This window comes from Ochotona curzoniae, unplaced genomic scaffold, assembly GCF_017591425.1.
Source record: "Ochotona curzoniae isolate NIBS_2020 unplaced genomic scaffold, NIBS_Ocur_1.0 contig_1302, whole genome shotgun sequence".
NCBI lineage: Eukaryota > Metazoa > Chordata > Mammalia > Lagomorpha > Ochotonidae > Ochotona > Ochotona curzoniae.
The window spans coordinates 18,878,381-18,903,122 of NW_024465035.1; the positions used below are offsets into that span (position 1 = coordinate 18,878,381).

Consider the following 24,742-nt stretch of genomic DNA (forward strand, 5'->3'; position numbering starts at 1 on the left):
CGGAAAGTACTTAAGCATAATAAAATAAATCCTCTAAAAATTAACAGCAGATAACGTCAGAATTCATTGGTAGTTTCTGGCTAATGGAATAAGATCAGAAAATGAAATAATTGGTAGAAATGTGGAAAAGATGCAAAATGAGTCTATTTACAGCTGGCTTTGTTTTTTATTTTGCAAGCCCCGAAAACCTACCCAAAAAGGGCTAAACTCATTAAAAGGTCATGACATTATGGTTTTTTTGTTTATGGAGAAACATGCTGTATTTCTTGGCAGATTTTAAATTCATGTGAAAGAAAAACATCCCAGAATAGCCTGAGAAATTCAAGGGGAAAAAATTCCAAGGAGGAGTTTGCTTCAAACAGGTGCTGGTCGTACTCCATCTACATTGATGCGGGGGGACATGGGGAACTGATGGACAGGAGGGGTGCGAGGTGAGCCACGGGTGGGGGCACGACCAGGGTGGGGGCGCTGCCCCAGGATCTGCCATCACCTCACAGCGTGCCTTTGTCAATCCCACTAATTCAACAACTGCTGCTGGGGCAGCATTTGTCACACCGGTCAAAACATCACTTGGGGCACTCACTGCCCTCTTGCAGACCCTGGTTTGGGTCCCTGCCACCCACAGGTGAGACCTCGTGAAACCCCTGGCCCAGCACAGCTGCTGTGGGCCTGTGGGGAGTGAAGCAGTAGATAGAAAACTGACTCTCTGAACTCTCTCTCAAATGAGTCAATAAACAAAACTATTCCTGTAGAGACTCTCCTGGAGCGAAGGAGACATTATAGAAGAGGGGAAAGGAGAACACTCACTGACGTTGCCCTAGGTTGCCATGGTCACCGCAGCACCTGCAGAGGAAACAGCCTGAAGAAGTGGCATGGTGATGGATCTATGGATCTGTCAGGGAACAGAGCCCTCGGAAGGCCGTGCCTCTGGCAGAGCCGAGTCCAGCTGCTAGTACTGCTTGTCAGAGTGCTTTTAACAGGATTCATTTGTGGATTTGAAAGCCAGAGTGGCAGAGATGAAGGTAGAGAGATGTATCTGCTCATTGATTCTCCAAATGGCTCTAACAGCCGCAGCTGGGTCAGATGGAAACCAGAAACGGGGAACTGCAGCCCAGTCTCTCGTGGGAGTAGCAGGGACCCAAGTACTTCTGCTGCCTTTCTAGGTTCACGGACAGGGAGCTGAATCGGAAGTGAAGCAGCTGGGACTCAAACCAGGCCCCTGCACCCTTGGCATTTCTGCGTTACCCCGCTGCACCACGGTGCCAACCCCTAGAGACTTTGTCTACAACTAAGTTACCTTTGAGCTTACTTAGCCAAGTCTCAAGTGAGGATGGTGCTGCATTGTGTGCTTGGAACATGACAGCTCATTGCATCTGTGGGCAGTCTCCAAAGCCAGAGACCTGTTGGGGCCTGCCACCACCTGCATGCCGCCGTGTGAGGGCACACACAACACCAAGCCTGGGCCTGATCCTTGCTGCTCAGTCCCCAGAAGTCCCTGGGCAGCTGGGACAGGTGACTCCCAGAGTTCCATTCATCCTGAGTGTTGATTTTGGCATGGAGAACGGAGGTCTTAGAGATTCTGGCTTCAAGCTGTTTCTGCAGCAGCAGCCTGGAGGTGGCAACCATACTCAGGATCATAACCATCCCAGTAGCCTCTAGAGGCAGGAATGAGCCAGCCCCCAGAAAGCCTTGGAACAAGGGCAAGAACAGTGACGCACACAGACACACGCCCAGCTGGCAGGTGCAAGCACAGACGTGCTATGGAGGGTGATGTTTCAAGCCCACATAGCTACCTGGGCGGTAACTGTAGACCTTTGATAGTTCACAGTTGGCATCTGGCTGCCCCCTTCCGATGTGTTGCCGAGGTCCCACACATCATAGCCTCACATGCTTCCTGCCTAGCCAAGTGTGTCTCTGATGGTGCGCCTGCGTACAGGGGCTGTCTGCACCTCTCTCCCGGCCGTGCTGCTTTCCCCTCCGACAGTGTGTGGAGCGTCTAGAGGTACTTAGATCCGTTCCCATGATGAAAGGCCAATGATGATGCAGTCACAGGACAGCTGCCGCAATGGACAGCAACCCGGTCCACAGGGCTTCTGGCCAACATCCCCCCTCCCCGCCAAGAGCAATGGCCTACAAGCAGGTCTGAGTGTTGGAACACTGTTATTCCAGAGCTTCTGGCGTGACTTTCTCCAGAGCAGTGCTTGAAAACTGGGCTTCGATCCCACAGAGTTGTAGTGGTGCAGAAGTCTCAAGGCAGCCTGCACTTCCAGACAGAACCGCCTGCAAGGCCCTTGGCAGTGGGGGAGAGCTGCCAAGAGCGTACCAGCATGAAGAACGGGATGGTGCTGTTACACTGTGGAGAGGGTAACCGCGGACCAGAGACAGTCATGTCACTGCTGAATGGTGCAGATCCCAGAGGGGCACCCAGCCACCTGCCTGCCACAGAGGGAGACACCCAGGAGATGGCACACGCCCTACTGTAGAACACTGGGTCTTCTCTTGAACACTACAGCATGCAAGCCATGGAGCAGTTAGGTCATCTCCCCAGTCGGGCCAACTGAAAATGGAGCAGCAGCACAAGAAATGGAGACAAATGTGCTATCTCTCTTCAGCAGTTAGCAGCGCTAGAGTCAAGGGTCTCTTTCCACCAGGTGCGCTACGGCTGGCATGTTGGGAGCTGGGAATATTTTTAGGACCCCCTACAAAGACAAGCTTTCCTCCTCCTCCTCCTCCTTGGAGGAGAGTGTTGGTACCCTTGTAATCTGCTGAACGTGTCTCCACTACCCCGCAGAGGGCATCAGCTTAGTCTTTTTTAAGGGGGAAAAAAAAGACAAGAAACTTGCTTATAAGTAGAAACACCAGAAGTTCTTAGGAGTCGAAGATCATAGTATTTGTCTCTTTCATTCACGCTTTTTACAGTGGGATCAAGTTCCCGGCATGAGGGGACCACTGTTGAAGCAAACAGAACGGTTCCAGAGCTTCAGGAATCCAGCCTGGTTTGCTGGGACTGGGGAGTGAGGGCTCTGGGGAGGCGGAACAGAGTCTGGTGGCCTGACTAGATCATTTTGGGCCCCCCACCACCATCACCACCCCAATTTCCTGAGCAGCACAAAGGTGCAGAGGAGATGGGCCAAGGCACACAGTAGCTGCACTCAGTCCTCAGGTCCAGGGGATGTGTGATCTCCAAACGCTCTCTCGCTCCCTTTCTCGCTTTTTTTCTCTCTTTCCTCCTTCCTTTTCTTTCTGTCTCCCCAGAGGCAGGTCATTGCCACTCCCAGCGTATGTTTACTTCCTTCTCCCGTTTTCCTGAAGCAGTCACAGAATCTTGTGCCTTTGAACCTGCCCACGTTGCGGACTTTCTCTAATGTTCCCTTTTGACAATGAGCTCTCTCCTTCTGCTGTTGTCTTATCGCACGGTGTGTAGGAAGTTCCTCGCACAAACAGCTTCCTTTCCCAGCAGGCGTAGGCAGCCAGCATTTATTGACCAAGTTTGCACCTCAGCTTTTACTCCCATAAGAGCCTGCCAGTCTTTATAAGCCAAGGGCCTGGCGTTTCACGCCCAGCCGCAGCTGCAGCTATGGCTGTGCGTTCCTTTGTCCAGTCAGGTTCAATGCCACTGGAGCTGGGCTCACCAAGCCCAGGTACTAGGTGACCAGATCACATAGGACTTTTTTTTTTTGTAACTAAATAATTACTTTTGTAATTAATTAAGGGGCGGGAGGAAGGCAGATTTACAGCGAGAAGGAGAGACCGAAAAATCTTCCATTCCTCCGTTCACTGGCTTACTTCCCAAATGGCCACAGCAGCCAATCTGGAGCCAGGAGCTTCTTCTGTGTCTCCCACACAGGTGCAGGGGCCCAAGGCTTTGGACCATTCTCTGCTGTCTTTTTCCAGGCCACAAGCAGGGAGCTGGATGGGAAGTGGAGCAGCCAATAAAAACCAGCACCCATGTGGGATCTCGATACTTGGAGTTAGAGGGTTAACCAGTTAAACCAATGCGCCAGGCCCAACATAGGACTTTTTATAGCAGTATTGGTAGCTGGACCATGGCTGTGTGATCAGAGCAGTCACGTTCATTGGAATCCCTAAGTGTACAGGACACACCCACCCGGTACCATAGGTTGGCCATACTGGCACTCCTCCCAGGGGTCCCCTCACAACTTCTGTTTCCTGTTCTGGAAGGTGGGAGCAAGGAGCACCGGTATCCTCAGCTTCCACTGTTCCCACTCTCCCCTGTCTGTCTGCTGAGCCAGCCTGTCTAAGGCCATCAGCAAGAGAAGACTAAACAACTGACTCTCCAAAGCAATTGGCCTTGACTATCATTACCCAACCAGCCCTTTAAATAGTCTCACGTCTTTAGGGAAAGTCTGAGGTTCCAGACCAGTCCACTGTACCAGATTCACATCACATCCTGTCTCACACTTGTCCCACCTGTTTCCTAGGGACATTCAAGAAGAGACAGCAATCTTACGTGAGGAGGAGGGATTGACCCCAAAGGATTCAGCACTGGGTATCGTTTACAAAATTCTCCCAAAAAAGCTTTGCAAGACCTGGTGTGATATAGTCTAGTGGCTAAAATCCTTGCCTTGTATCCACCAGGATCCCATATGGGTGCTGGTTTATATCCCAGCTGCTCCACTTTCTACCCAGCTTCCTGTTTGTGGCGTGGGAAAGCAGTCAAGGACAGCCCGAGATCTTAGAACCCCGCACCTGCGTGGGAAACATGAAAGAAGCTCCTGGCTTCAGATTGGCTCAGCTCTGGCCACTGTAGCCACTTGGGGAGTGAACCAGCAGATGGAAGATCTGTATATCTGCCTTTCCAAAATAAAATAAAATAAATCTTTTTAAAAGTTGTTTAAAAAGTAAGTTTTGACAATTTCATCTTCCTCCAAACTTATAACTCTCCTTGGACTAATAGTTGGCAAGATTTCTTGGAGTGATTCTGACTTTGCCAACAGCCCAGGAAGTTGGGCTCTGATGGGGAAACTAACTCGGATGAAAAAGTTTGATGGAACCTTGTAACTTAGTTTGAAGGGGATGCCTTGTGTGATGACCATGACAAGACTGTTTCTCGCCTTTGCAAAAAGTAATTTAACCTGTTGTTTTCCCTGCAAAGGTGGCAGATGGCCTCTGCCCCCTCCCGGCCTTTGGTATCACACCATTCTGTTTTCTCTGAATTAATGCACAGCCATCTTTAAAGTGAAATCTTGCATGAAAGCATTTGTCCATGGGGTTGAGTCCCAAATGAGGAAATTCATCCTTTATCACCTAGTCAGGGATAAGGGGGACCCTTGAGGGATTTATCCAGCATTAGATCAGCACATGCCAGCTGTCTCCTACCTGTGAAATGCCAGGTCTAAGACATAAGCATTTTTGAACTTGCAGAAAAGCGGAGCCTCGAGTGATAGGTTCCAGAACAGCATTTTGCAGCGCTCATGGACAAAAAGTGACCTCCACATGTAGGCTGAGTCCAGTCATGTCCAATGAGCGGGGCCAGCTCAGCTCTGGGGACTCAAGTCTCGGGATCCCTCTGAGCACCAGTGAGGGCCCCAGGTCACTTAAGCCTTTCTAGGCTGCAGGTGGGCTTGGAGGGAGGGGAACGGGATCAGGGTGCCATAACACAGGAACAGAAGACTTGGCTGATGCTGAGCCTCCCCACCAGTTCCCACTTCCTCTGGACCCTAAAGAAGAAGGGTTCTTTGGAGCATGGAGATACTTAGAGTAGATCCCATCTCTACTGCTCACTCCAACTCACTTCTTTCACTCAACATGCTGTTTGGCTCACAGCTGTAGGCTTGGGTCTTCTAAATGCTTTCTAAACATAATGTAAGCCCATGGGTCATTTGATTTTCTGCTGAAAGATTGATCTAGAAAAGGGAGTGGAGGGGCCCGGCGCGGTGGCGCAAGTGGTTGAGTCCTCGCCTTGCACGCCCGGGATCCCATATGGGCACCGGTTCTAATCCCGGCAGCCCTGCTTCCCTTCCAGCTCCCTGCCTGTGGCCTGGGAAAGCAGTCGAGGACGGCCCAAAGCTTTGGGACCCTGCACCCGCGTGGGAGACCCGGAAGAGGCTCCTGGCTTCGGATCGGCATAGTATCGGCCCGTTGCGGCTCACTTGGGGAGTGAATCATCGGACGGAAGATCTTCCTCTCTGTCTCTCCTCTCTGTATATCCGCCTTTCCAATGAAAAAATAATAAAAAATAAATCTTTAAAAAAAAAAAAATGAAAAGGGAGTGGAAAACCCCTGCAACTTAGTCCCATCACCTAGAATAACCACTTTCAATATTTGTTACGAATCCCTTCAGAAATTTCCCAAACTCAAGCGTGGTTGTGCAAATGAGACTGTGAGAGTGTGTAATACCTGTCCTTCTGCAAATTGCTTATTGGTGTTACCTAGACACCTTGGGCGGTTGCCGAATACTAATATGCGGTTTGCCTCCTCTGCTTTACATGCCATTGGCACCATAACTTTGTGTACACTGCTTCCAGGACCTGTGGCTATCCTTGGACCCGTGCGATGGCTCTGAATGACCTGATCAGCGAAGTGCCAGTTCAAAGAATTTTCCCCTAAGATGTATTTTTTAAATTTGAAAATAAAAAGAGGGAAGGAGAGACAGAAAGAGGTTTTTCACTAATGTTTCATTCCCCAAATGGCTGCAATGGCCAGAGCTGAGCCCATCTGAAGCCAGGAGCCAGGAGCTTGTTCCAGGTTTTCCCATGTGAGTGCAAGGACTTGGGCCATCTTCCACTGCCCTTGTAAGTCATAAGCAGATAGCTGGATGGGAAGTGGAGCCACCAGGACTTGAGCCGGTGCCCATATGTGATGTTGGTGCCACAGGCAGAAAATTATCTTGCTTTGCCATCACATCAGCCACTCCTTCTAGCATTTTAATTATTGCATCATTAGGCTTAAAACGAAATTTGTTGATGACTCTTCTTTTGTGTACTTGCTAGAAGTTACATCTTCAGGTGGACCACTAGAAACAAACAAAAAAATCCCACCTTGTTGCATATGTCTGTCAGCTTCTCTCCCCATGGGCCTGCCTTTAGGGCCTTCCTTACAGGGCAGCTTCATAGCCTAGTTGATTTAGAAAAACCAGATGTTGAAGGGTGAGGACAATGATGCGGAAAATCAACAGGTTTAAAAACCACGGAGGCCTGGGAGGTGTGGGGGGCATGGCTTGGCGACAGCACGTGAAGCATGAAGCCTGGCATTCCAGCTGGGACCCCAACCCAACCATTCCCACACTCTGCCCGAAAGATGAATGCTTTCAAAGATAAATGTGATGAGAATGGTGAGCGGGAAGAGAAGCGTTTGCAGCGTGTCTGAGACTTGAGCTGCGGTGGGCTGTGTCCACTGCAGTGCCCTGAGGATTGCAGAAGCCCAACGACACAGCTGATTCCAAGCTGCCTGCAGCCCTCAGATGCCCCAGCCTCTGCCCCGCACTCTGTGCGGCTCCGGGAACACAGGGTCCAGCCACTGGGCCTGGGAAAGCTTCAAGTACAAAAAAACAGTAACCTAATGTACCAGGAAAAGGACGAAGTCTGTAAGATTTATGAGGTTCGTGGGGTGGAGACTCCACAGGAAATAGCCCGAACATTAACTATTCATGGCTGCCAGTTCACGGCCAAGGACAGGAAATTGCAGAGGTACTCCCAGGAAGAGGGCTGGAATGAACACCCTAACAGAACTTTGGGTGGCAAGTCACGCCTCCCCTCCCATTTCTGCCACCCACCCCCAACCTGCACCTGCCGTCAACTTCTGTCCCATCTCCCCAGCAATGTTCTCTGTGCATTTCAGCAGGTGGCTTTGGGTAAAAAAAAAAAAAACAAGTGAACAAACAAAATAACACAAAGGCTCTTGATAGGAGTGGTGTTTCTTTTGTTCTTCTAGAGAATTTGGTTCAGGGCATTTTATTTTTATTACTTAAGTTCACGATTCTAGCTTCACCTGAATAGATGAGCTCTCTTGCAGTTGTCTGCCATCCTTGCCTTACTTACCAAGGACACAGCTGCCCCCAGAAGCTCCCACGAGCTGAAGAATTTGCATCCGTCTGAAGCTCAGCTCTCAGAGAAGCTGTGTCCATGTGGGACTCAGGCAGAAGGTTAATGGAACCCTGCTGGCCCGGTCAGCTCAGCTTTGCTCGGCAGCATCAGAACCAAGCCAACAGCTGCTCAGCGCACGTCTTACTCCTGTGTCAAATAGCCTTGCACTCTCCATGAGCTCAGAGAAGGCTTGTAAAGCAGGATCCGCTGCAGTAACAAAGCTGCGTATCATCTTTGGACTGAAAGACAACCTGAGCCGTTTTTGACAGATCTTCAGTGAAACAACAATCTTTGCAATACTGATTTTCCAAGCGACAGCTAAAAGTGTTGTATCCATGATGCCTAAGCACACAGAGCAAGGTCTGAAGAGATAAATAAGCAACACTGGAAACGGGGACCTAGACAAGGAGCTGTGTCTTGTTCTCGCAAGTCTCTAATTTTCCTAATGAGAATCGGTTGGGTTGCACATCGCGCGATGACAATAAAAACTACCTGAGTGCAGTGACAGCCATGTCCCCAAGAAAGACAGCCCAAGTCCTCTCTGTGGTACTCCCAGATGGCCTGTCCCACCCTGCCTTATCAAAACTCTGAAATGAAACTTCCTCTGGCATCCACATCGGATGCCCCGTGACTCGCCAGGCAGAGGATAATGGAGATGGAGCCCTAAGTCCTGGGGCCTCGCCTGGCTCTTGGGTACCTGCCACCTCCCTTCCCTGAGCCGTGGGATCAGAGCTCAGGGCGGTAGAACCATGCCAGGCTTTCCCCCTGGACCGTGTTGATCCAGCACTCAATGATAAGAGCCCCCCTTGGCAAGGTTCATGTTCCACACCTTGGTGGCAATTGCTGGCCAGTGCTCGGCAGGCTCCCTGTGCCAAGGGGGTCGAGGTGTTTGCAGGACCACCCGCGTATGTTCTCTGCCCACGTTCTGTATTCGCAAGTGAACCCGCTGAGGTCCGAACTGAACTTTGATCATCGACCAACGTTCAATTTAAACCTGAAAGAAAGAAAACAAACACTTCAAAGGGCTGTTTGCGTTTTCTGCTTGCTTTATTTGATGAGTAAGAGTGTCTGCTCTTGGGTGTCTGGGGACAGGGACTTTCTTGGGCTTTTATTTTGCATCAAATATTAAACAGGGTCTGACCTGACCCTAGTTAACACTGGACTCTGACTGTAATGCAGAGCAAATGAAAAGACTTCAAGCCTTTTCTTCAGTGAAGCCCTTAGAAACAGGTAGTCTTGAAGCTGAGTGAGAGACCCGGGAGACCCGAGACCCCAGCATCTTATGACCTCATGATGACTTCTTCACCACGAGGTCAGGGCCAGCCACTACAAAGACACAAGTAGACTTTCTGGTTAGCGCACAACATATGTCATAAAGGACAACTTTCAAAGTCGGGCCCCGGGGGTGGGGTGGGGGTTCAGAATGCCACATCGGGTCAGTCATCCAAGACAGGTGTGAGGGCGGGCCCTGCACCTGGACCAGTTCTCGTCCCAGGGTAACCTTTATTCTTGAGATATCTTGGGATGGCATGCTTCTGATGGATTTATAGTCTCTTCAAAGACTGAAAAAGCCAGTCACTTAGAAATAATTGCGGTTTTAATCTATCTCTAAAAGATGCTTACATATTACACTGAAAAGACGTAACAGAGGCAAAGTGTGACACCCCCCCCGCCAAGAAACAGGCCTGCATAGTTAGCAGTAACTCTGAAACCCTCATTGTTAATGAAACACTTGTTCCTGTAGAAGCCCGTTAATAGTAACAGAAGCCTGAGTAAATGTGTGAACCAAGATGCTGGTTCTTTCACGGCCACTCCGGCCAGTAACAGCCATGTTGAATGGCAAGTATCGCTATTACAGCTTATAGCCGAGGAGTGGCAGAGCTGGGAACCCCTCACCCCAGTCCGCATGGTGCCAATACCCGGCCCTCACGGTCACTCAGATAGGGGCACCATGGCTGGTACAACTCCAATTGCCAACTATTTATTTCCCAACATTCTTCGCGCAAGTCCACAGTGGACCTGATTGAGGATTTCAATGCGACCGCTGTTCATGTCATTGCTAATGCAGCACCAGCTAAACAGGGAGTTGGCTTGTCCCACATGTAAGGGTAATAACCGGGTTTGGTTTCTTTCCCCCTCTTCAGCCACCAGCTAAATACCTCCTTCCAGAGGTGACGGTGCTCGACCACGGGAAGAAATGTGTGGTCATCGATTTAGACGAGACCTTGGTGCACAGTTCCTTTAAGGTAAATCAACATTTTTTTTTTTTCAAGAGGGATGAAGGCATATGGTTGTGATCGTGTGACTTTACTCTTGGAGAAGAAAGCCCAGCCACATCCGGTGAACATTAACTACAGGAGTTGGGTATTAACACAGTTAGCAAGGAGCTGGGCTGCCAGGATCACTGGGCGCTCACTTGCAAAGCTCACATTGAGAAACTTCTAAATACACACACACACACACACACACACACACACACACACACACACACACACACACACACACCCCAGAAGGCCTTTCCAGGAGGCACCCACACAGCCAGCTCCCCCAGGAAACCTCAGCGCTGGAGAGGCACACTGGGAAGCCATCACAAGTAGCCTATTGCCCAGCCCCCTGCCCTGGGAACTTTTGCCAGATCCCTTTTCAAGGGGCATCCAGTGTGGCTGAAAATCTCTCTCCCTAGAGTTCATGGCATCCAGACCATTGGCCTGGCTGGCGTAGGGTTCTGCTGGGAACTTGGATGAGCTCCACAGCTAAAGGTGCCCTGTCCCGCAAGGCTTCCTTCACACAGTCTAAGTCAACATCAGTCTCCTTGTCACCCCCCTTGCCATGCTCCGTCACCCCACAAGAGCGGTATAGGTGCCAGGTTTTCAAGATGCCAAATGTGCAGTGTGAAAGGGAAGAACTGGGCAGAGGCAGCCGATGTGTGGGATTTGGGATTTTCCTGGTATTGTTTCTGGTGGTGGAATGGCTCCTCTCTCCATGGAGTGGTGCAAAGCTAACTTAACCCAGAGCAGCCCCACACTGGAGTCCGTTGGAGACTGCCCGAACCCCTTCCCATCACAATATACCTCCTGTTGCTTCCATTTCATCAGGCAGAAGCAGCCTTTAATAGATGAGCTCCGAGATTGAATCTGAGCGTTTTTGGGGAGAAGAGGCAGGGAGAAATGGCCTCCTTCTAAGCCACTGGGACATGCAGGGACCACATCACGCATGCCCAGCCCTCCCAGGCCAGTCCTGAGCCTTTGGTCCCGGCTCAGCCCTGGGAAACTAAGAGCTTTTTCTACCCCCATGGGCAAATTGCCATTTCCTGAAGGAGAGCTCTGGGGAGGCCAGTGCCACAAAGAGAGCATTTATGTGGGCAGCCCCAGGGTTCCCGAGAGTTCTAGAGCCTTGGCAAGCCCTGGTGCCCGCAGAGCATGCGCACAAACACCAATGCCGCTAGCCATTGTGAACAGCAGTGGCTTATTTTTCCCTTCCCTGGCCTGCCTATATTTCCAAGCAGGCTATTATTTGTGGTATGGATTTTTTTAAAAAAATAAAGATTCATTTATTTTGATTTGAAAAGTAGAATTACACACAGAAAAATCTTCGATCCACTGGTTCACTCCCCAAAGTGGCCACAACAGCCAGAGCTGAGCAGTTCCAAAGCCAGCAGCCAGGAGCTTCTCCTGGGTCTCCCACATGGGTGCAGGTGCCCAAGGACTTGAACCATTCTCCACTGTGTTGGCACGCCATAAGCAGGGAGCTGAGTGGGAAGTAGAGCAGCCGGGACACAAACCAGCGCCCATATGGGACGTGGGCGCTGCAAAGCAGAGGGTTAGCCTGTTTGACATGTCTAGTAGTGTTGAAAGCTACTAAACTCTCTCCCCAGGAAAATGTGCAGCTGTACAACACATGGGCTGCTGGAGCCCGTGTGAGTTCAGCCTCCTTCATGCCACATAGCACATGCGGTGGTATTGGCTGGCGAATAGCTTTTCTCTCTCCACAGCCCAGTGCCTCATCAAGTCCCTTCCCGTGCCCCCTCCCTACTCACGCATCAAACGTGTTAGCATCCCTGTGTGGTTTTGCTGTGAAATTATGGAATACAGCAAATATACTGTGACCTGCACTCCCAGATGCCCCGCCTGAGCACTGGGAGAACAGCACCATGGTCCTGAGGTTCCCACATGTCTTCTGGCTGTGTGTTGAAGCAGTGTGTTCATGGGTGTGGCAATGGACCTGAGGTCCCTGCTCAGACTCTCAACAGGGGAGTCTACACCCTCCATGCCCAGTGCTGGCAGCCACCAGGAACCCACTGGCTCCTCTTGCTCCAGGCTGATGAAGGCTCTGTTGGGGCTATTGAAGTGGTTTTCTAGCTAATTTGTGGAATCCTACTTGGAACATTGCACAAGTCCCCTAGTGACTGCTGAAGAGCCATGGGATGGCAAATGTCACCGACCTTATGCAAAGAGCTGAAAACTTCTGGATGTGTGGGAAACCTAGGGTAGCCAGCTGTCCCCCTGCTGAGAGCAAAAGATGGTGCCAGGCCACTGGCTGGTGCCTGAAGTCATAGATTCTGGGGACTGGACAGAGCCCTGGGTACTCATCAGACTCATGATTGTGACTGTGGCTGTGAAAGAGAGAAGAAAGGCAGGTCCAGAAAATGGAGGCTCCTACTAAGGTCATGACCTACGGCCTCTGTTCCCGAGTGGCCCTGCCCTGTGGGTCTTGTGCTGACCACCTCCCATTGGGCCACCCATCACAGAGCAGCCAGAACTGTGGGCCCCAATCCTGTTGTCTGCCAATAGCTGGGAGCCTCTGGGCTGGCCTCAGGCTCTCAGCTCCGCCCTCTGGTGGCCACCAGTGGTTTTCCATCATCGCCTCTGTGCCAGGCTTTTCCCACTTTGGTGGTTGAGGCTGGGCTGGGATGCTGGAAACATGACCCCAGTCAGAACCGAAAAAAAAATGTTCTTTCCCACATGTGCCTATTACAAGGAACGAAGATGCATCCTCCCCTTGGGCTGGGTTGTTTTTTTTTTTTTTCTCCCCAGTAAGCAAACATTGGTCTCAGATGGTTTTCTTGCTCGAATTTCCACTTTCACTTTCCTGTTTCAGACATAGTAACTGGAGTTTCTTTTCCCTCTAGCCTATTAGTAATGCTGATTTTATTGTGCCGGTTGAGATCGATGGAACTATACATCAGGTAAGAAGCCAAGGCTGAATCTGATTTTGGGTTAACGTTTCTTGACGGATTCCATTTCCGGTGAACTCTCTTTCTACAGTCTCATTTCGGTAATACTTTTATGAATCAAATGGAAGCAAATTGTGTGCGATAACTGCCCCCCGCACCCCGCCACAGTGGCCAAGCCCGGTGGTCCTTACTTCCTCCTGGGGTTCCTTTGGATGACTCTCCTAACAGGCCAGAGGAGGAGAGCCACAAAGCCACTGGTTGTGGCAGAATTCCTGGGGAAATGTGTGCATGTCCAGTGCCACTGGCAGGGTCCCTGTCAGGGAAACTTTAGCAAAAAATGCCCAACTGGAAAAAAAATATGCGGGGAGAGTGTGAGCTTGGGGGTGCCGGCAGGCTGCTCTGAATAAAGATGTCGGAGTCGGTTGGCGGGTATCATCTTAGTTCTTTCGGATTTTTTTCTCCTTATCTGCATAAAGCTCTTCCAGAAACAGTGTCACTTAGGAACATGTGTATAAGTGCTCAGGAGATGAGCCTGGACATTTGGGGGCATTTGTGAGGAGAAGACGGTAGTGGGGAGAGGTCTGTCATATTTTCCAGCAGGTGTAGTCTGACCCTCTTCCTTGTCAACTCCAAGATCCTGGGGGACAAGCCCCTGGCCTCACAGCCCAAGAAGGAGACCCTCTCTCGGTACTTGAGCCGAAACAGAATGTCTCTCTTTAACACCATGAGCGGGTTCCTGGGTTCGTAAGTGTAGGGATCAGGGCGGGCAAGGCCTTGGAAATCAGCCAGGCCTAGTCACCGCTTCGATCGGACAGGGAGACGGAGGCTCATCCGGGGAAAGACTTGATCCAAGGTCATAGCTACGGGAAAAAAAATGAAAGTAAGAGTCCCAGTCCCCCACCTCCTGGCCGAGGGCTCCACTTCCAAAGTCCCTCCCTGTCCATCATCCTCACCTTCTTGCCTGTTCTCCCAGAAACCCTGCCAGGAGACAGTCCCTGGGATGGGAAGCAACCCCCCCCCCCCGGGCCCCAACATGTAGCATAGGAGCATTCAACGTTTGCAGATACCACCAGCTGAATTAAGTTGGCATCTAGACCCCCATGAAGGCTTCCACATCCTTACTACCTGGGCTCTTTGCTGAGAAAAGGGAGGCTGTCTGATGCTGTGGCAGGAATTACAAGAGGAAGTGGTGCTTTGTCCCATGTGGCCATGAACATGACCAGCCGTCCACCGCCACGGCTGCCCGGCTCCCCTCAGCCTCCATCCTGCCTGTGCAGTGGCTACCCAGGTGGGGGAAGGTCCCCAAGGCCAGGGTCGAAACTCTTTCCTAAATGAGGGAAATGCATCCACTGGCACCAAGAGCAGGAGGACCAGAGCCCTGGCGAAGGCCGTGGCCTCGTTCAAGTAATCCAGGATAGGCTGTGCAGGTCACAAGGGGCCTATTCTTGGTTACTTGCACGGGGACGCGGGCCTGCACGCTGGCCTCGGGCCCAGGACCCTCCTCCCTGCCGAAGGCACCGGAGTTCCCAACCCCGTCTTCCCACCTTTGCCCGTGGCAAAGTTTGCTTTCCAAGCAACATGGGGAAGCCACGGACCCCAGGCTGGGAGCACCCAGCATGTCCTCCCTGCTCCTCCAGCAAGATCAGCACCCACCCTCAGCCCGCTTCCTCTGGCCCTTCCCGGCATCCGCCACAGACCCTGGGTCTACCCCATTCCTTCCGAGTCCCTGCTATCCTGGCCACCTGCTTTTGGCACCTTGAAAATTGCCCACTTCTGGCTAAAACTTCTCTCCGGCCCCGTCCCTTCTCTGCTGCTACGTCCCGTTACGTGTGTCCCGCTTGCTCCGTCTGCTGTTCCAAGCGCTTGTGTGCGGGCTGTGACCTCTCACCTCTCACCTTCAGCCACTTCCTGTCCTGCATCCTGGTCACATATGGGCTCCCTTGGCCATTGTCTAACAGCCTCCAGGCTGCCGGCTCATACTCCTACCCCTCCCTACGAGCATCTTGCTCATCTCTCCTGGTCTGGCGGGCTCCTATCCGATCGTCAGGGCCCGAAGCCACACGTACCCTTCTGGGAGGTAGATGGGCTCTGTTCCCTGGGAGAGGGGAGTCCCCATAATCGTTCTTCAACACTTTAGTGTGCATCTGCTCTAGAGTGTAAGCCCTGCGGGGTGAGGTGACAGTGCCAAGCCGAGGACTGCCGTGCTGATGTGGCCTCATGGCTCCTCCTGCAGCCTCAGCGGGGAGCATTTGGACCCCCTCCCCTCTCCCTGCCCCAGACTCTGCCACCACCATTTGCCCTGGCTGATGGACTCGCCTCACCCTGCCGTTGCAGGTGTACGTGCTGAAGCGGCCACATGTGGACGAGTTTCTCCAGCGGATGGGGCAGCTCTTTGAATGCGTGCTCTTCACCGCCAGCTTGGCCAAGGTGAGTCGGAAACTGCCCTCCCGGTCCCTCTCCCATCCCCACCCTGAACTCTCAGGCAGCCCTTGGTGAGAGGGAGAGAGGTGACATTTCCATGGCGACAGGCTCCCACCCCAGATGGGATGGACGCCGGCCATGTGCACTGCACGCTGCCAGCTCCAAAAGCTTCTGGGTTACCATGGCGACTGGGCGCACTTCAGATGCTCCACGAGATTGCCTGCCGTGTGCAGTCACTGCCGCTGACAGCCAGCTGTCCCCAGACGGGGAAGCCGCACACACGCTCATCCGCTGACTGGCAGCCAAACGCCCCTGTGTCTTGGGGTTTAGCTCATGCAGCTCTCACGGGTGGAGTGAAGGGAAGGGGCAGAGTTGGGGTCCCCCTCCCCATCCTGCTTTCTTGTGTTGAGTGAGCGAGGGCTCTGATACCCTAAGGAGCCCTGAGGTGCCAGGCCAATTGCTTCCCCCACTCACCTCACTTTCATCTCTTTCAGAGTGAGAACAGCATGGTCTGTTACATTCAGTAGTACAAGTCCAGAACTGAACACAGTGCCCAACCCGTATTTTTAATACATGTGGATTGATTGATTGATTGATTTGAAAGGCAGAATGACAGGGGACCATTGCCGTGGTACATAGCGTGCTAATCCTCCACCTGTAAGCCCTGGCATTTCATATGGGCACTGGTTCATGTCCTGGCAGCTCCACTTCCCATTCAGCTCGCTGCTTGTGGCCTGGGGAAGCAGCGGAGGATGGCCCAAGTCCTTCAAGTCCTTCAGCTCCATGTGGGAGATCCAGAAAAAGCTCCTGGCTCCTGGCTTTGGATCAGCCCAGCTCTAGCCATTGCAGTCATTTGGGAAGTGAGCCAGTGGGGAAAAAAAAAAAAATCTCTCTCTTTCTATCTCTCATTCTCTCTGTGTGTCTCTCCCTCTCTCTCAGTAACTCTGGCTTTCCAAGTAAAAATAAATACATCTTAAGAAAAAATTCACTAGTGACAGAGAGAGGGAGAGGAGGAGGGAGATCTTCCATCTGCTGGTTCACTTCCCAAGTAGCTCAGCACCCAGGACTGGACCAGACCAAAGCCCGAATCCTGAAATTCCATCTGGGTTACCCACGTGGGGAGTAGGGACCCAAGTGCTTGGGCTATCTTCTGCTGCCTTCCGAAGTGCATGAGCAGGTAGCTGGATGGGAAAAGGAGCACCCAGGACTCCAAATGAAATGTGTTCTGATGAGAGATGGCAGCCTTGCAGGTGGTGGCTTAACACACAATGCCACAGCCACAGCCCTGCCCGGAGCATGCCCAGCAGGGTTCCCTGCACATTCACTGCACTCTGGGTCTGGTGTTGTTCTTTATGACCGTGATGGGGAATGATGATGAAGTCATTCAGCCGAGGAACTGGAGCTGGCTCTTTAGCCAATGTCTGCACTGGCCCATAGTTGAAGGAAGTTGGCAGGTTCCCAGGCCCCACCCCTGTCCCCGCCCTACTCTCTTACCTCGTGCCTTCATCCCTCCCTTGGCACCTGTGCTGAGTCTAGGGCAATCGGAGGCCTGACCATCTCACCCACCCCAACTCTGATGGGGCTGGGGACCTCTGTTTGTATCCCCATGGATGCCGATGGCCCCACAGATGAGTTTGGGGAACAGAAATCGGATGCACCAGCTGCCTGTCTCTAGACCTGCTCCAGGGAGCCGGCCAGTAGCTTCCACAACCCCACACATCTGCCTCCATCCTTGGCAACATGGCAGCTGGGACTCAGCTTTGCTGGCCTAGGCATTCCTCTCCGTAATGACAGAGGAGAGAGAGAATGCCAAGTTGCCCAGTATTCTACCAGACTCCTCCCCAGGCCCAGGAGCCTGAACTGTGGCAGAGAGAGAGGGGGAAATCCTGAACCTGGGCTTCGCCCCCATGTGTCAGGGAGATGAGGAGGAGGCCCCGGGGAGAGGTCTTGTGCACACAGAAGCCCTCGGGGAGCAGCCCCACAGACCAGCAAGCAGCACCTGGCAGGGGCCCCCATGGGTGGGACAGCAGCCATGAGGCCTGGGAACCTTCTAGGGCATTGAGCCACAGCGGACAGTCTCAAGCAGGATATGAGGTGTGCCCTTGCTGCTGGCTGCTCCCAGCTTCCGGGATGATGGGTGAGGAGTTCCACCCGAGGCAGTGACAAGAGGAACATGGATGTGTAGGTGGGATGTGAGATGCCTTGGAGCTGCAGCTGATGCAGTCCCCCGAGGGCTGGCTGAGGGATGTGGGAGGACCCAGCAGAGGGGTACAGATCCGGGGCAGAGGAGACCCCACCCATGAGGCTCACCCACGTCCTCAAGTACCTTTCCTTTTCCTTTTTTTTTTTTTTATGAGATCCATCTGTTTTTATTGCAAAGGCAGAGTTGCAGAGAGGAGAGACAGAGACATCTCCTGCTCCACCAGTCCACTCCCCCAGTGACCACAAGGGCCAGAGCTGAGCTGATCCAAAGCCAGGATCCAAGGGCCCGAGGCTTTGAGCCATCCTCCGCTGCCCTCCCAAACCGTAAAGCAGGGTGCCGCATCCGAAGTGGAGCAGCTGGAACATGAACTAGCACCCATATGGAATCCCAGGGCTTGGAGGTAGATAAGCCAGTTGAGCCAACGTGCCAGCCCTGGTCACTTGCCTTTTGAAGTTTCCCGAGACGCACCCTGCCTTCATTGCAAGCCCTCTCCCCGCAGTACGCAGACCCCGTCGCTGACCTCCTGGACCGCTGGGGTGTGTTCCGGGCCCGGCTCTTCCGTGAGTCCTGCGTTTTCCACCGTGGGAACTACGTGAAGGACCTGAGCCGCCTGGGGCGGGAGCTGAGCAAAGTCATCATTGTGGACAATTCTCCTGCCTCGTATATCTTCCATCCTGAGAACGCAGTGAGTAAACCTCCTCCCATCCCAGCCCCAGGCCCGAGGGCAGTGGGTAGCTCGCGGGGAACTGCCAGGGCGGGCATCCACCCACACAGGAAGGGTACTCTGGGGGAGTCTGCTGGGGACATCAAGTGGGAGTGTCGGAGAGGCAGTGGGAGGACTCCGTCCATATGGCGAGAAAGCCACCAGGGACCAGTGAGCAGGTGCTGCATGGCTTCTCATGGGCAGTTGTGTTGGTGTGTTCCCGAGGAGGGCATTTTGTGCCATTGACCCTGCTGTCTCTGATGGCTGCCACCCAGGACTCCTTCATCTGCAAGGGCTCACAGGTCCCTGGTAGCCCCTTCAGTAGGATCTTTCTTAAACCTGAGTAAAGCAATGGTGTAGCAGGCTAGTCTTCCAGCTGTGACACTAGGATCCCATATGCGTACCACTTCAAGTCCCAGCTGCTCCACCTCCAATCCAGCTCCCTACCTATGGCCTGGGAAAGCAGTGGAACATGGCCCAAGTCTTTGGGCCCCTGAACCCACATGGGAGATCCAGAAGAAGCTCCTGGCTCCTGGTTTCGGATCATCCCCTCTCTGGTCCCTGTGGTCGTTTGGGGAGTGAACCAGTGAATGGAACATCTGTCTGTGTATGTGTCTCTCCCTCTCTCTATAACAGACTTTCAAGTAAAATAAATGCATCCTTTATAAAAACTGAGTAAAGCCCTTCCGAAGAGCATGCCATGAGAACAAGACCTGCATCAGCTCTGGGCATCTGCCCAGCAGGTGCCCCCGCCCCTCCCCAGCCCGGTGATGCCACCAGACTGCTTCCCACACACAGGCTTCTCAAACTGAGCCAAGCCCCAGGCTAGCCCGGGCGAGGGTCAGAACTCAGCAGCTTCATTCACCACAGACACCAGTCCATTAGCTAAATGAGAAGTCGTGATTTGAATTAACACTCCAAATGGGTTTAGATGGATGTGTGCTCATCTTGAATGAATCATCATGAAGCCTCAGATAACCCATCTTGGAATAGAAACACGACTCCGTGCTCACGCCTGACCAAGCAGTTTCTTACATTCTCGAATAGCCAGACTGTGTTCGCATGGTGCCTCCTCCTCCTAATGTTTCCTTCCACTTGAATTGTGGGCTTCAGGACCCAGAAATACCCGGACATGGCTTTGCTTGGGATGGCAGGGGCCCATGTACTTTTCCCAGGAGGCCTGGCTGTTGTTAGTGGGAAAGACACATTAAGAGATCTTAGCTGGGGTGTGCCTTCCCAGCCCCCTGGAGTGCACCCTCTGTCTAGACCATACTCCGGTTCAGAGCTAAAAGGTCATCTTTTCAGAAAAGAAAACTGAACCCTGAATTCAGACTGGCTGTTCCAATCCAACTGTTCACAAAGTTTTTTTTTTTTTTTTTTTTTTTTTTTTTTGCATTTTGAAGATGTATTTGATTTTTTTTTATTTGAAAGAGAAATTTACAGAGAGGAGAGACAAAGAGGCAGAGCCAGAGAACGGTATCTTCCATCCACTGGTTCACTCTGCAAGTAGCCAAAACGGACAGAGCAGAACCGATGAGGAGCCTGGAGCCAGGAGCTTCTTCCAGGTCCTCAGCATGGGTGCAGGATGCTCAAGGACCTGGGCCATGTTCCGCTGCATCCCCAGGCCCTAAGCAGGGAGCTGGATTAGCAGTAGAGCAGCGGGGATTCAAACTGATGCTCCGATGTGGCTTGTTGGTGTGATGAACAGCAGCTTAACTTGCTGTGCCACAACACACCAGCCCAATACTATTAGTGTCCGTGATAGACAACTGAATGCATTTGTGGTTTGGGGGAGAGGTGTATAGACAGGATGCCATTAGCATGGTGGATCCAGCTCTGCTACCCGAATGCCAGGCCTAGGCATCACCGCTGCCTGCCAGGGAGCACATTAACAGGGAGCCAGAACAGAAGAGAGGCGGAACTCAAACCTAACCGGCTCCATCCACCCCTCTTAAATTTTTATTTTATCGTACTTTAGAGGTAGAAAGAGAGACCTCCCACTTCCAATGCCCGGGCCAGACCAAAGCCACAATCTCCATCCTTGTGTGCCACATAGGGGTCAGAGATTCAGCCACTCAGCTACCACCCGCTCCCTGTAAGGAAACGCTCCATATGGAAGCTAATTAGAAGCAGAGCTGGGACTCAGCGGGGATACAGATACTCCAAGCAGCACCTTAACCCACTCCAGAGCACTGTGTTTAAAAATCACTTTAGGGCCCAGTGTGGTAGCCTAGCAGCTAAAGCCCTCGCCTTGCACACATTGGGATCTTATATATGAGCGCTGGTTCTGATCCCGGAAGCCCCACTTCCCATCCAGCTCCCTCCCTGTGGCCTGGGAAAGCAGGATGGCCCAAAGCCTTAGGACCATGCAGCCGCGTGGATGACCTGGAAGAGGCTCCTGGCTCCTGGCTTCGGATTGGCGCAGCTTCAGCCATTGGGGCCACTTGGGAGTGGATCAGTGGATGGAAGATCTGAATTAACTGAAATTCTTCATGACAAACACGTGTAAAAAAGTACAATTACTGCAGACAGTAAGCCCATGGATGCATTCCAATGAAGAATTCGATTCTTACAAATGGCAGTCTTATACAAGCTTGAGTAAAGATATTATTTTTTTTTGTTTGTTTTTGATGTAAAGGAAAACTCATTCTGGAGATTTTTGAACTTTTCCAATCCAAGAATTCATAGGATAAGGGATTTTTTTTTAAGTTTCCACAGGGGCTAGGAGAGCTAGGCGCACAAACAGGACCCCCTTACTCCACCAGCTGCCTCCGGCTGGTAGGAGAGGGGGCGTAGCCTAGCCTGACAGCTTAAAAGCAGCGTTGTCATGCATCCCTCCTCCTCCACCTGCCTTTTCTGTGGCAGGAAAACCAGAGGGGCGCGCACACACACACACGCAAGCTCGCAATCCGGGGATGCTCCCCTTTGCCTGCCCGAGCCGTCTTCGGAACCACTGGCTGTGGATTGGGACGGGATGACAGCAATGCTGATGACTCCCACGTGGACATGGGGTGGGGTGGGGAGGGGTTGTCCTGGGGGGTGGGCGGCCTCAGAGCGCTCCACAGAGCCCAGCTCCTGCCACGCGCTGTCTCGTAGGTGCCCGTGCAATCGTGGTTCGACGACATGACGGACACGGAGCTGCTGGACCTCATCCCGTTCTTCGAGGGCCTGAGCCGGGAGGACGACGTCTACAGCGTGCTGCACAGACTCTGTAATAGGTAGCCCCGGCCTCAGCCACTGCACCCCCCAGCCGCCGACCTCCGCACTCGGAACCTCGGCCTCCGTCCGGCTCCAGGCCTTGGGCTCCATGTGGCCATTGCCTACCTGTTGGGTTTTCTTTTTTAAGAACGAAAACAACTATTTTACAAAAGAAAAAAAAAAAAAGAACTCTTTTTAACAGATTTCATAAAGGGACATACCTTTTACTGGATTTGCTTTTTCTTAAAACATACCAAAAACGGGGGAAAAAAAATAACAGAAAAAAAAAAAAAAAAAAAAGCTTGCATCCCTCAAAGATCCTGCAGCCGTTCTCCCCTCCACGCGGACAACCCGGCAACCCCTCCTGGTCCAGCTCAGTGCAGCTGGCCCAGCTCAGAATCTCCTCCCCGCAGGATGAAGTGCCTTTTTGAATGTTATTTTAAAGCTGAGAGTTGATTTTTCTACACAATGTATTTCCAGATCTCTTTTAGTCTTTTATTGTCTTCGATACTCTAAGATGAAAAAAAAAAAAAGGGCAATTTTCTAGAACCTGGTAGCGCGCGTGTGTGTGTGTGTGTGTGCGTGTGTGTGGCAGGGCGGGGTGAGGGAGCAGGCAGTCACACCCCCCAGACAGGTGTGAGGCCACGTCCTGGTGGTGACGTTGTGACCGTGTTGTCTGTTGTCCCCGTTCATCTCTGACCCAGTTTAGAATGTATCCTGCAACTCCGCGGCTCGACGACACTCAAGCATCATGCGTCCCCTCCCCTGGTTGCTTCTGATGGTGACAGGTTACTTCTCGAGGTCACGTGTTACCCCTGAAAAGCATCCTGGCATCCTGGCACTTTTTGCCTTCATCCTAGTTTGTTTGATCCTTTGTTTGGTGTTGTTCTGGGGTAGAGCAGTTCCAATGAACCCCGAAACTCTATCAGATTTTTTTTTTCTTTTTTTCGATCTTTCCAACAAACTAGATTACACATGGAGTTCTTTGGGAGCTGTTTTCTTTGCTGCTAACCGCGCTGCCACCAAATGGAACTGACCAGCGGCTGTTACACTGTTCTTTGCCACTGTGCCTATGCTCAGAATACGCTCACTGCGAAACCGCAGTCTTGCACAGGGTCAGGCAGGGGTCCCTCCCCTACCCCCATGCCGCACGCTGCTTCAGCCGTGGCACCTCCACTGGCACCCGCCAAACCAACCAGCAGTGCAACCGGGTACTATGGCAGAAGGGGCTGGTGCCCCATGGAGGAGCAGGCACTCCTCTCAAGGCTGCATCGCCATCGGATCCTATGAGAAGCTACCCTGTTGGTTGGCTCCTGACACCTGTGGCCTGCACTGGCTGCCAGCTGGCACGGCCCAAGTGTGCCTCCAGGCCTCCTCCTCCCAAGCATAGCCTTGTCCCCAAGCTGATCTTGGGGAAGCCCAGCGCGGAGTGGCCAGGAGTGGCCAGGGTCCTCTGAGCAGCCGCTCCCAGTTGGGAGTTGAAGCAATGCCACAGCGCTTGTTGGGCTACAAAAGAGCCTGTCAAGTATTGCTCCTTGAAGTCATTCCAGCGAGGCCCTTTGGCGTCGGCCGTGTGGCCTTAGTTCTGTGTGGGTTGAGCCTCGGCCAGGGAGCCCACTGGATGGACAAGACCGGAAACTTGGTGTGTGGTAAGGGAAGGGAGGAGGGTGTCCAAGGGAAATTCCAGTTTTGGTTTTGCTTTTTGTTTCCATTCACTAAATGGAGCCAGCTGCCAGTCCTCCTGACTGTGCTGTGGTTTGCACGCGGATTGCCAAGCATGTAGATGTGACCCGTTCAGAGGGGAGTAAGGGCGCCCCATCCCGCATCCTGAGTGACCTGAACTCTGCCAAGTAAGAGAAAAGCAGCTCCTTGCTCAGCGTCACTGCTGGCAGAGCAGCACGTGCCATAAACCCTGATTTGGAAAAAAAAAAAAAAAAAAAAAACAGTTTTTCAGTGACAACCCCCCCATGCCTTAAGTGTCACGCATGTGTCACATGTTGCCATCATTCCAGACCCCCTGCCTGCTCTGAAGAGGCAGCCTTCCACCTCGCACCCCCTCTTGTCGGCTTCCCAAGGCCTCCTCTTGGAAGAGGGACAGAGAGGTTGGAAAATGCAGAGTATTTCAGGGACCTAAGAAGGGTGCCCCCACCTAGGCACCTGGAATGAAGGTGGCACTTGGCTGGCCTTGAGCCAGACCCTGCATTGGCAGTTCCTGGCTTGAACGCTCAGGGAGGATGCCAGCCTCCTCCTCCCCACGCCCCACGCAGGGTGGAGCTGCTAGGGGTGCAGCTCAAGTCCCAGTGCCACAGACAGTGTCTTAGGAGGGCCGGCCAGGCCTCTGCAGGTTCTAGAACCTGGGCACCCTTACTTGGCCATACTCCAAAAATCCCATTTTTCTTTTCAACACATCCTTGATTCTGCTCTCTGTACATAATCAAGATAACTCTATTTTTTTAAAACCATCACCATGTAAATGAAGCAATAGAGTTGTTTAACGCAAGGCCAAGAAGTGAAACGAATGTGTGGAGTTTCTATTTTCTATGGCAAATACGGGTATGATTTTTCATTCTGACCTTTTATTAAAATGATGGGCTTTAAAAACCTAATGAAACCTGTTAGCTGTTTCTCTGTACCATATACTCCCCATGTTACCCAAACACCACCCTGACTCGTTAGCCAAAAGGAAGGTCAGACCTCCTCACGAGTTCCCCCACGGTCCTTTCTGTACCAAGTCAAGGTGCAGCATCCTGCACAAAGGGTCTTGAACCTGGTGCCCCGAGCACACACAACATTGGCCACACCCTGTCTCCATTTTCTCTGAGATCTTGGTCTCATGGTCTTGCCCTCTGTCGGCAGTGCATCCCGAAAAAGGGGCATCACCATCCCACGGCACGGCACAGCTGGTGGCAAGCTCCTTTGACGTGGTGTGGTTTCGATGGCCTTTGGGGACACCAGGACGCCCTTGCGACACAGACTTGTCACAGTTACAGCATTTGAAC

At 52.2% G+C, this 24,742-nt stretch overlaps 1 protein-coding gene across 2 annotated transcripts in view; it reads left to right on the forward strand.

Moving 5' to 3' along the window:
* The window catches only part of CTDSPL (CTD small phosphatase like), a 104,566-nt gene extending 82,739 nt beyond the window's left edge, over positions 1-21,827 (forward strand). The window contains exons 4-9 of one of the 2 annotated variants that reach the window (XM_040965446.1): positions 3,258-3,279; positions 10,190-10,291; positions 13,174-13,230; positions 15,553-15,645; positions 18,342-18,527; positions 21,642-21,785. In XM_040965446.1, the coding sequence (XP_040821380.1) occupies positions 3,258-3,279; positions 10,190-10,291; positions 13,174-13,230; positions 15,553-15,645; positions 18,342-18,527; positions 21,642-21,767 (586 nt within the window). In that variant the 3' untranslated portion in view covers positions 21,768-21,785. Of the gene's footprint in view, positions 1-3,257; positions 3,280-10,189; positions 10,292-13,173; positions 13,231-15,552; positions 15,646-18,341; positions 18,528-21,641 lie in introns of both variants that reach the window. The other variant, XM_040965439.1, reaches the window with a different exon arrangement.
* The last annotated feature ends 2,915 nt before the right edge of the window (positions 21,828-24,742 follow it).